At 32.3% G+C, this 12,707-nt stretch overlaps 1 protein-coding gene across 2 annotated transcripts in view; it reads right to left on the bottom strand.

Moving 5' to 3' along the window:
• LOC145693275 (clavesin-1-like) overlaps positions 1-12,707 on the bottom strand; it is a 126,717-nt gene that overhangs the window by 14,778 nt on the left and 99,232 nt on the right. For both annotated transcript variants that reach the window (XM_081769120.1, XM_081769119.1), the window contains exon 7: positions 10,624-10,768. In XM_081769120.1, coding sequence (XP_081625246.1) covers positions 10,624-10,768 — 145 coding nt within the window. The remainder of the gene's footprint in view (positions 1-10,623; positions 10,769-12,707) is intronic.

Raw genomic sequence — 12,707 nt, 5'->3', positions numbered from 1 at the left:
AATTTTCGCGCGAAGTAATATTTTACAGACACCCTATTTCATACATTTTACACGCAGGCCATACACATATTTACATTACACAGTAATAAATATATATAATTATCACAATCTATCACGCTCAAACTACTACACGATAACATTCATAGAACCACGTACTCTTTGTTTCGAAGCACCCAAATTGTATTTACTTCGCAGTTTTAAAAAAAAATCATACGTGTATTCACTGAAAGTTAAATTGTCAACGATTAATCTATTTCCGATTTGCTGATAAAACTAAAGCAACAATGAAATTTTCTACAGCCACGGGAAAAGAGAATTTAATACTACATTTTGAAACAAACAGTAATAGCATATGGGCTTTACTTCTATTAAGAAAATAGGTATTCTTTATTTCAGTAGATATTTCAATTACTACTGGACCTAGCAAGCTGAAATTTTCAGTACAGTAAGATCTCATGCTATCTTATATGAAGGTATACTCATCTGAACCGAAAACCATGTCCACGGGAAGTAATTTGAGAATAAATGGCCAAAATCAAACAATCTAGATCACTAAGTCATGCGATGTCGTAATGTCAACAAACCATTGATTAGCGAAACCGGACGCAATGGCGCTGTAGTGGAGGCATAATTTACCGTGTACTGAAATATATACTTGTACTCATTAATCAGAAATTTAATATTTACTCCGGTTTAGTATACTTCGAGTTAGACAAATGGTACTAAATTAACGCATATTTATACACTGTCCTAATCGAAAATTCACACACTCACACAAAACTACTAACTACATACACCACTGTTAGTACTATACATAAAGACAACTAACTAAACCAAACATGCACCATTTAGTTACATGCATGTTGACGAAAAATACTCCCTTGTTGGTATATACAGTCGGCTCTATTAAACTTAAAGGGGGGCAAAATGAGAAAGGTAACCCTAGGTCCAATTGACCTGACCAATTGTTTACATAATGATTGCTAAAGATTGATGCCCTGGGGGCACCTTAACGAGGTTTATTGAGGGACCCTTCCCCTGAGAGGGGAAAAGGCCCTAAAACAAACTATAACTAACCCATTCCCCCGCTAGAACTGTTTCAATTTGGAAAAGGGGATAGGAGCCCTTTTAAGCTAACTTAAGCTGCCATTATGATTATTTACATTACAACTATCAAACCTACTACGTACATGCAATTACTAAATAAATAATAAAAAATCACATTTACTGTATACACGAACAACATGCACTAAACAGGTCGTAATTTCCCTAATCCCTAACTGAATCTATGGTTTGAAAGAAAAAGAAAGTAAAGTCACTATTTCACTCTGTATATTCTAGCTGGGCAGCAAACATGGCTTCCTAGTAAACAGAAAACCGGAAGCAGATATTTTCCCCTGGTTTTACAGTTCTTTGAACAAAAATATGTGTTTCTGGCTCCTATATGATCACACGACGTTTATCAATGAAATTAACTGGATATTACCTTAAGTTCGTTTGAATTTCAGTCCTAATGAAGTCAAAATATGGTGATCACTTCCACAGATAGTGCTTCGTGACGTGTCTTCGATTATTCTGATAACATTGCGCCGAAAACGCCAGAGGTAGGAGAATTCCTCCAATCAGAACGAAAACTTTAGCCGCGGAAATTACAAAGCAAATAGAAATTTGGCAAATCCAGATATAACCGGATCTGAAAGTGACTATGGACTAGTGAGAGGGGGTGAGGGAAAGATTAGGTACCTGACTAAATTCTACATTGGTCTGAAATTAAGAAAATTTATATCCAATGACGGAACTATGTTTCGGTATGACGTCAGAATGGTAAACCTTGTAACTATTCAACTTATATATCCGAAAATGGGATTTACACTTAATCAAAATATAAATAAAATATATTATTCAGTGGGAATATGGTTACTAATGAAACCTTTCGATTCATTATATTTAATTCGAAGTAAAGAGAGTAAATAAATTGTGTAACTAAACCGAGATTGGGAAAAAAAAATTTACTAGGTACAGGGTGCGTAAAAAAAATTGCCATTACTTTCAACTGTAATGGTACATTACAGTTAGTTAAACAGTCTGGTTAGTGATGTGTCGATCTGGTTATTTATACGATCCATTTTATCTCTCTTCGCACACGTCGGTTCCACCAGTAATTTAACTATACAGGGTGTTTAGAAACAACACCGACAACGTTTGGGAGGTGATTTCTGACACCAAGATAAGACGAAAAGTATAGGCCAGCTTGGGTGCACAAATGCTTCTTTTCGGAGTTATAGCCTGCCGAAAACATGAAAAAAATGAAATTTAAAGGTCAATAGCTCCAAAACTATAGGACCTATTGTAGTCGGGTTAAGACTTTATTTAGAAACTAGTATGTGCCCTATCCAAATGTCCATGTTTCAGAATCCTGCAGTACTTCCGCAACAATTTTTATAGAGGTAGTTGGTGAGTGCTTCAAATTATATGCCACTAGTCAAACTGCTTCTATAAAAATTGTTGCTTGAGTACCTTAGGATTTCGAAACATGTATTTTTGGCTAGCCCACATATTAGTTCCTAAGTGAAGTCTTGACCCGACTACGGTAGGTCCGATAGTTTTGGACTATGGACCTTTAAAGTTTTTTTTTTCAAGTTTTCGGCAGCCCATAACTCCGAAACCCAGGTTGCTCTATACTTTTTGTCTTATTTTGGCGTCAGGAATTACCTCCCAAACGTTATCGTTGTTGTTTTGAAACATCCTGTATATTTGGTTGGAGCATAGACACGTGTAATAGACTAAATTCCTTTTCAACTAGGTGTGGTGCAATGATTGTCATAACAAGATGGCAACAGAGATGTGTGGCTACTGAACGCTGTTTTTCTGCTTCCAATAAGTTACTGTTTTATGTGAAAAATGCTATCATCCAAGTGGGTTTCCGAGAATGTGTTAAACACAGTAAGTACTGTAGACAATTGTTCTGTATGTATAACTGCGGTAAATCTTATATAAAATGCCTTAGTCGTCAACTTTCCTTGCTGTGTATTAGGCTGTAATGTAAACATACAGTATTGCCAATACACATTAATCTGCTAGTTGGGCAGACTATTGCGTTTTGTTAGTTTCGATACATCGAAGCACGATGAGTTCCTTCATTGAATGTAAAAAGACTATTGTGAAGGAAGAAACAGCTTCTAAATTACAGTGCTCGGACTGTTTGAAATTATGTCATCTTAAATGTGCTAAATTAGAAGAGGCGGATTTAGAATTCATGAAATCAGTGAAACAACCCTGCCGCTGCAAGTATAAGACAAGAAGACGTAGCTTGCATTTAGAATTTTTTTTTTTTTTTTTTGACCAGATACGGAATTACCAACTCTTTCTGATGTGTTTACGTTGTTACAAGAGCTAAAACAGAAAATGTCAGATCTAAAGAGCTCGAACTTTGAAACTAAACGGGAACTTGGAAACTTATTAGAACTGACACATAAAAAGTTATATGAAAACGCCGATTTAATTTGCAAACAAACGAAACAATATAAACTTATTTAGCCACTGTAGAACAATTAAAACAGGAAAATGTAACACTAAAGAAAAATATCACAGGCATAGAATTGCGAGTTGATGAGGTAGATCAATATAACAGACGGAATACATTGGAAATTTATGGTATTAACAAACAAATTAATGAAAATGTATTAGATATTGCTGTGGGGGTAGCATTAGATATGACTGTTACAGATGAAATGATTGATGCCTGCCACAGATTACTTTATTCATCCTCTGGTACTGGTGGTGATATTATTGTAAGATTTGTAAGGTGTACAGATAAAGAAATGTTTATTAAACAAAGAAAAGTAAAAAGTAATTTAAAGACAGTACTTTGGGTTATATCTGCAATCAGATGATTTATGTTAATCACTCTCTTACGTCATACAGAAGACGTATCTTTAGGCAAGCTAGAAAGAAGCAGCGAGAAAATAACTATGCTTACTTATAGGTTGATTATTCAGGGAATATAAAACTGGGAAAGAAAAAGGAAGATACGTTCGTGTTTGCTTTAACCATATCAGTTCCAGCATAATCTACAGAGGACATAAAATATAACGAAATTATTATTTCCTTACAACTTTAAAATCAAACTGGCAAGATTGAAAACTATTTACAGGGGATGATCATAGATGGATCATCCCCTGTAAACAGTTTTCAATGTCGCCAGTCTGTTTTTAAAGTTGTAAAGGAATAATAATATAGTCATATTTTATGTCCCCTGTGGGGGACGGACGGATCGACATGATTATGAATACTCGAAGATGTTATCAACCTTGTTACAACGAATGGATACTGTAAGAATTGATAATTTAACCATTTACTATCGAAATATTACGGGTTTAAACACCAAGTGTCGAGAATGTTATTTAAATACACTGAGTAATAATTTTCATGTACCGTAAACTGGATATTCTTTGGCCCTTTAAAGGCAACTTCGGCCGAAAGGAGGAGAAAAAGATTTTCTTTCTTTCTACATGGTTATTATGGTTTGTATCAGTAAGAAAAGTTGTGGATCGAAGTATTGCAACATTGAAAACACATGAATATTGGCACTAGTAATTTGTTTCCAGAACGTGGGAAGCAAAATGCTAACAAGTGTTAGCAAATATACATTTATCATATTTCACGTTCCACAACTTTCGTTCATTGCATTAAAGTGACATATCCTGAATGCACAAGTAAGTAGAATATAAAAACATGTTCAATAGCGAATATTGATAAAGCTAACGCCTTAAATGTTTGTTCAATTACACACAAACTATTAAGCGTTTAATTTCGTGGGGTAACTTTGGACCAATTTTTGGGGCAACATTAGCACATATTTTCTGTCCTGGTAATGGTCCAATATTTAAGGTGAAATGGTGTACAAATGTTGCAATGTAATAATGAACATTAACCCCCCACTAGCTTCTAAAAAGGATATTATACAGTGCCAGAATTACAAGAATTTTCTTCCTAAAACTGAGCAGTATGATACCGCTAAAATACTCTACCGCAATGAAAAATATGGTGCTCTTATTTTCGGATGTTAAGTATTCATCCACTTAGAAAGATTTTCATTGAACGATATTTTTGTTTGTCTCTAAATTGAACAAAGTGATTTCACACCTATGTTTGTAATATCGGTATTTTAAGTTATGTATTCAGAAATTACTAGCGTTCTTTTATAGATGTTTCGTATCCACTCAAGTAGATTTTCATCAGACGATATGTCTCGTTCGATTGAAATTGAGTAAAAACGTTGATAATTTCACCAGTGTGTTTATAATACCCTGTTCTTCTCTTTTGCTTCCTAAATACAGTGCTACTACAATACTTTGGTGTATTAATTACTCATTTTGACAAATGGGCTAAAGTGAAAATGAAAAATCTTGCATAGTATGAAAACATTGGAACTATAATCATCATTCTTGGTCACACTGAGCGTTTACTGCTTCCAAAAGATAGCGAAAGGATTGCGTTTCAATAAGGAGAAATGTCATTAAATTACCTCACTAATCTTAGGAGATATTAGAATGGGAATTATGAAAATTAAAAACAATGGGCCAAAGTATACCCAGTTTACTGTAATTGTTATTACCGAAACTTGGTTGCATAGTAATTTTTATAATAATGAATTATTTGATGATAATTACAAGTTATATTGATGCGATAGAAATGGAAACAAACGTGGTGGTGGGGTGTTGATCGCAATAAGGAATAAATACGATTCCAAACTGGTTGACTTTAAAGAGTAAAACAAAATATTTAGTTGTAAAAGTGCTTGTGCATAGTGTATCATACTATATTGTAACTGTATACTTTACACCTGCTTCTTCCATTGATAAGCATATGTCTTTTTATAACATATTTGAGTCGCATCTGGATTTTCAATATCATAATATACTAGTTATTGGCGATTTTAGTTTACTTCTAATTATCGAAATATAACTTACAAAAAGAAGGTAGCGCTTACAAAAATTTGTTAAATTTTATGAACCTATATAATCTATTCTCCTTTAATGACATTAAGAATAGTAACAACAAAACGCTTGATTTAGTTTTAACCAATATTTTAAATACTGTAGTAACTAGAGAATTAATGCCGATGGTATCTGAAGACAAGCAACATCCTACTTCAAAAATATTAATAAGTACAAAAAGTAATGTTAGTAGGGTAAAGAATAAACTATTTATTATAACAATTTTGGAAGAGCAGACTTTCTTTAATTTTGTATAATGTTGCATGATACGAACTGGTCTGCCTTGTATAATGCAGATAATGTAGAAGTAGCTATTAGCATATTTTATAATAAAATTAGTGAGGTTTGTTTCTAGTACGGTTCTGAAAATACGAAAAAGAACAAGTAGAAGATATCTATATTGGTTTACTAAAGAAATCATTAAGATGCTAAAATTAAAAGATAACTATCGGAAACATATTGCGATAGCGGAAGTATATGAGAAATTATTTAGGCAAGCAAGGAAAAAGTAAAAACTATGATTAGTAAAGTATACTCAAATTATATACGAGAAAGAGAAAATATAAAATCTGATCCAAAGTCTTTCCGGAATTTCTTAAATAATAAAAAGAGTAAATAGTAATGTAAGGAACTATTCAATGAAATTTCAAGATGATCCATTTGAAACTACAAGTGATATAGCGGAAGGACTTGCTAGATATTTTCAATCTGTATACACAGATAGCTCTGTACAATATACAGAGCGCGAAAATATTCGACCATTATCACCGAACTCGTTATCATTAGGTTTAATTACTGATGTTGAGTATAAAAATGCTATAAGAAAACTGAAACCAAGACGCTCATGCGGTCAAGATGGAATACCTCCATATTTACTAAAAGCGTGTTCAAATGTTTTAATGCGTTCGCTATGTACAATCTTTAATCTTCTAACAAGGACTCAAATATTTTCTGAAGACTGGAAAATAATACGAATTTCTCCATTTTTTAAGTCAGGTGATACGTGCAATATTGAAACTTACAGGCCAGTTGCTGTAATTTGCGCTCCGGCTAAGGTTTTGGAACATATCCTATATACTAAAATTTTTAATCATGTAAAATGCTTTATAGATGTCAATCAACATAGATTTTACCATAGTCGATCTACAACTAGAAATTTAATTATTTTCATTCAAGATATACACAGTTTACTTTCAAACGAACTAGTACACATACGATTTACTTGAATTTAGTAAAGCCTTTGACAAAATAAATCAAAGTATACTTTTAAATAAATTATCTTCATATGGATTAAGTCAACATTTTTAAAATTTAATTAAATCATACTTATCCAGAAGGAAATATTATGTCCAATGGAAACAATCAAAATCATCAAAATATGTAGCTGCCGGGGGAGTTCCTCAAGGATCAAATCTAGGTCCATTATTTTTTCTAGTGTACATTAATAACTTACAGTTCTCAATAAAACATTCCAAATACCCTAGGTATGCAGACGGTGTAAAATTATATAAAGAAGTAAGATGTATTACAGATACAATAGAACTGCAAGAAGATCTTGATTTAGTATATAAATAGTGTAGAAAATAAGCTTGACCTCAATATTAAAATATGTGCATTTATGATAATGTCAAGAGCGAAAAAGAATATTAACTGTTATTCATATACTCTTAATTGCGAAAAATGGAAGAAATTACCACATGTAAAAATTATGGGGTAAAAATTACACATAACTTATCATTTGATAACCATATCACTGAAGTGGTTCTTAACGCCTATGGACAACTTGGTTTTATTATACGGAACACTAAAATTTTAAATGACGTTGTAGCTATTTCTATATTGTATAATAGCTTGGTTCGGACTAAGACAGAATATACATGCGTTGTTTGGGCTCCATATTATAAATCTCTTCAGGAGAAAATACAAGGTATTCAAAAGAAATTCTTAAGCTATCTCTATTTTAAAACAATGGGAGCTTCCGCTATATAAAAAACAAAATATCGTATAAAACCCTTCTAGATAAATTTAACTATTTTAGTTTGAGTAACAGAGATGAGATTTTTCAACAATTATTTCTCTATAAAATTATGAATTCTTATTTTGGAAATAGTATTTTTTTTTTCTAAAAATTGGACTCAATGGTAGACCAGGCTATCTACGTAACCGACATCTGTTGACTGTAGATGTTCCAAAAACTTAAATATATAAGGCCTCACCATTATATAGAATGTGCAGTAGGTTTAATAGCATCTCAGTATTAAACAAAGATCTAGATTTATCATTACCTCTGTCTCTGTATACCACGAAGTTAAAAAATATGTTCTGTTAGAATGTGAATACATGTGTTTGCATACATATGTGTAAAGAAATTATTTGACTTTTAGTGGTTTCTTTATTTCTAATGGTTTTATACTCTTACGATAGTTATCATTGTCGTTGTCGGATATCTACAGAAATTTTGACAGTATTCTTATATTTACTATATTTACTTACTCACAGTATTATATTCGTCACTATTCGACCCATAAACCATATGAAGGATATGTGCGAAAGAAAATCGCATGCTTTAACTGTTGAAACAGATTTAGTTTGATAACTTTTTAAAATAGGTACTGAGCGTCTGGCCGTAACCAAATAAGACATTTTTAGAAACTTATTCATGTACTGTAGTGGCATTGGTTTTCTCTATTTTATGCAAACGATTTCATCTTGGACGTTTGGGAACAGCTTGGAAGGTTGAGAACAGAAATTTGATGAGAAATATAAACAAAGAGTGATAAAAGTAAGGAGGATAGATGAAACGAGAAACAAGAAGTAAGTACAAATAAAATAGTAATAATAGGGAAGGCATAATTAAAGACGAAGAGAAGAGATATCTAGAACTAGGTCATAAATTTAAAAAGGAAAGAGGAAAAGACTAAAAACAATATTTTTTTCACGTAGAACAGGTCATTACCGAATAAGAGAAGAATAGAGCGAAAGAATAAGGAGAAAATCAGTGGTAATTGAGAAACAGAACCCAGCAAGAAGAAAAAGACACTTAAGAAAAATGTCAAAGACCAATTAAAGACATTAAGGAAAAGAAAGTACATTGCGATTTAAGAAGCAGACAAAGAATAAACAGGAGTGGTAATGGACGAAAGATTGTACAATGGGAACTTGAACTATTTGATTACGCATATAGAGTATAGAGAATAATAACGTGAAAGAATATATAAGAAAGATAATAGTAGAGAATGGTAAGAAGGAAGGATTCAAGAACTTAATTAATTAGACTGGCAGTATATCAAGTATGGAAAGATTTCCAAAAATACACGTAAAGGAAATTAATCTTAGACTAGTGGTGGACTATAGGAATAATATTTTTGAATCGTTAGAAGAAGATATAAAAAGGATCGTAGATGAAATAAAAGAGAAGAACAAGAAAGTAGACGAGTGAAAAACAAAGAAGAGCTGACGAGTGTGTTAGAGGAGATAAAAGACAGCAAAGAAAAAGGAGACTTTTGTTTAGTGTAGATGTGAAGACAATGAGTTTTGTTCAGTGTGCATGTCAACACAATCTTCTAGGACAATGTCAAAGAATAGTACGTTAAAAGTAGTAGAAGAACATAATATATAATACTATAAGAAAGTGGAGAAAGGAGAAAATGATAGAAGCGCTAAAGTTAATTTGGGAGAATAGTGTATAACATATCGGAGAAAGTGGTGAAGATAAAAGAAGAGTTAACTATAGGTTCCAGACAATATTAGACTAGCAACATTGCGTCCAATTAAATAGATTACATGAATTTTCAATAGTGATGAAACTTGCTGTACCTACATTTCATAGAAAATTATCATGCGTATTCTTTGGTATTGGAACGTGGTGATTATAATGGGAAATGCAGTCTCATTTGAAAAGTTACGCTTTCAGAGGTAGCTTGCATAAATATTCGATATCAATAATGCTTTGTATATTTTCTTTGAGGCAGAAGAGTTATGAGCTCTTCTAGAAATTGGAATTGGTGAAGGGGTAAGAGATAAAAAGTACCCTATACTTGGAAATTTAGATCTCCGGATAACTACGTGAATTTTATTCAATTTCTATAAATTTTAAAATATATTTTTCTTGTTTCGGCTTTAGCTTCGTGAGGAATATTAATATGGCTTCTAGGTCAAAAGCTTTCTTCCCTAAAGCAATAACCACATACACCATTATCTGCGAAACATTGAGATCTTTGCTTGCTGACCATGTTCAAAGGAAACAACAATATCTGATATGAGTTGCAACTATGAATTCCTATCATTCTTCTTGTTCTAACAACATTTCATGTAGTAATTCTTTCATTAACTGTATTTTGTATAATACTTAGATATAACTTTTTCTGTGAAACAATATGACAATATAACTAAATTCATCTGAAACAATGTAATAGAAAGGGCAAACTACTATGAATAATCCTATAAAACTCAATTACAAGAATTTACTAAATTTACATTAATGTGCATCAGTATAGTTTGAATAATTATTACTCTGTAAACATCGACAATTGTAACTTTTTGTGTTTTGCGGAACTTGATTAGATTAATATAAAAATATTGGTTATTATTAAGGTTTTGCACTTTCATTCTTTGGCTAGTTTACCTTTAAGTGTATCTTCCCGAATTAGGATAGTTCTTCCCCATTCTTCGTAATCAAAATCTGGTTTACTTCCCCCGTATTTTGCAGGCAAAATGTCAGCACTAATGTGCTTATGTAGAGATGCGTAGTCGTATCCGTGAATGTATAACTAAAAAGAAAGGGAAAAGTGTTTAATACTTGTTGATGGCAATATGTGATTGATTTTCAAAATAATATATATATGTTATTTTCTATATTATTACTATGAACTGTAAGTCAAAAGTTAAAAACAATATATAATACCATTTCAAATGATCATAATATAATTTCTCATTTGACAAAAATTAAAAATTATATGATGATATACACAAAATCACATATGCTAACATAATTTACATTAACATTGTTTCTAAAAATTCTCTTTGGTACACTGTCACTGAAAGACACTACAAGAATTATGAAAGATTCATGCTAGCCATGAATACAAAATGACGCTTATATCTTCGTATATTTCCCGTAAACAATTGGTTGCATTTCAAAAGGGCAGGAATACGCAGTTGTGTAAGCACATGCACCTTCAATGAACATTTCATTTCTGACCAAAAGTTTTGATTTAATGATACCACCATGTAAATATAGTCTTCAATACAGCACGTACCAAAAATCGCAGAAGAAAAGATTTCTTATTTATGGAGATAAAAACATTCAAACAATGCAAAAATGAGCTGTTTCCGTTACTGTAACAGAAACAAGCGTTCTGGCGTGACGCCATATTTTGGTTAGAGAAAGCCTTAGAGAATCCTTTCAAATTGCACCTTCTTACTGTAAACTACAAATAAATTTAGTGGAATAATGAAAGGAAAAGTGACAAAATAAGTAAAATATTTGCTATACAAAAATATGTTAATAAAACCTATTTTCCTAGTTTAAAATGTACTAAAAATGATCTGTAATATTCTATTATTACAAATATTTACATATATATTACCAGGATTATTTTATTATATTATTAGTTGAGAATATTTGGAGTCTAACTACTACATAAATTCAAATAAAAAAAAATAAATAAATGATGCGCAGATTGAGAATAAGTCCAGATTTTACAGTTACAAGTATAGTTTATCTTCAGTTTGAAAATGTGCTTCCAGTACATTGAAAGTTCATATTCTATTTGCTCGTATACATTTCTCAAATTCTTAATTGTATATATTGAAAATTTGTCGGCATAGAGTTTTAAATGTAGTGAATATCCATGTTATTATCTATGTCAACAAATATAGCACTTTATGAACCAAAAGGATCGTAATGCCTTTTAAAAATCTTTATTTCTAGAAAGGAAATGCTTTCTTTGGTTTGGAATTAAAGAAAGCTAAGAAAACAGAGACAGACAGATAGTTGGACTTCCAAAAAAGTATCATGAGCAAAAGTAATGCTCGAAAAATTTTCCTCTGACTTAGTGGCCAGTTCTCGAATCTATGCACCATAGTAATAAAATACAATTGATACATGGGCCTCATATTTTGAATTCAAACCATGTAGGCGCAAGACTCAGATTCACAGTCGTCATGGCTACCTGGAGCTCGATTTTTCGAGCCCGAACAAGAGAAATATTATCAGATAACTCATTATGTATTCCACGAATTCATTATGTATTATATGTGTTATTACTTTAAAACTTTAACTTTCTTATTTTTAACAACCTCACTAGTGTTCTGAGGATACGAACATCCTTATAATTTTTCTGTCGTAGGCTTTGAGTGCGAGAAATGTTTGGTATCTGATGGTACACTTCCAAAAGTCTAGACCATGAAAATATTGCATTTTGTACGTTTTCGGAGATACATAACGGAAAAACAGCAATAAAACCAAATGTTTGAAAAATTCAGCCATTTGTTAAGTTCCGTCAGTGTAAATCGGTTTTCTTCATATTGCTTCACTCACTGCAACAGAGGGGCCGCGGTGGCTCAGTGGTAGAGCGTTCACCTCTGGTGCTTGGGGTCCCAGGTTCGATCCCAGCCCTCGCCAAGTGAACCTTGTGGTGGACAAACACCGTGTGCGTGGGTTTTCTCGGGGTTCTCCCGTTTCCTCCCACTTTCTTCATTCCACCA

Source organism: Thermobia domestica, chromosome 8, assembly GCF_964235325.1.
Source record: "Thermobia domestica chromosome 8, izTheDome1.hap1.1, whole genome shotgun sequence".
NCBI lineage: Eukaryota > Metazoa > Arthropoda > Insecta > Zygentoma > Lepismatidae > Thermobia > Thermobia domestica.
The sequence above is the reverse complement of the archived record's forward strand: the minus strand, read 5'-3'. Positions and strand labels throughout refer to the sequence as shown.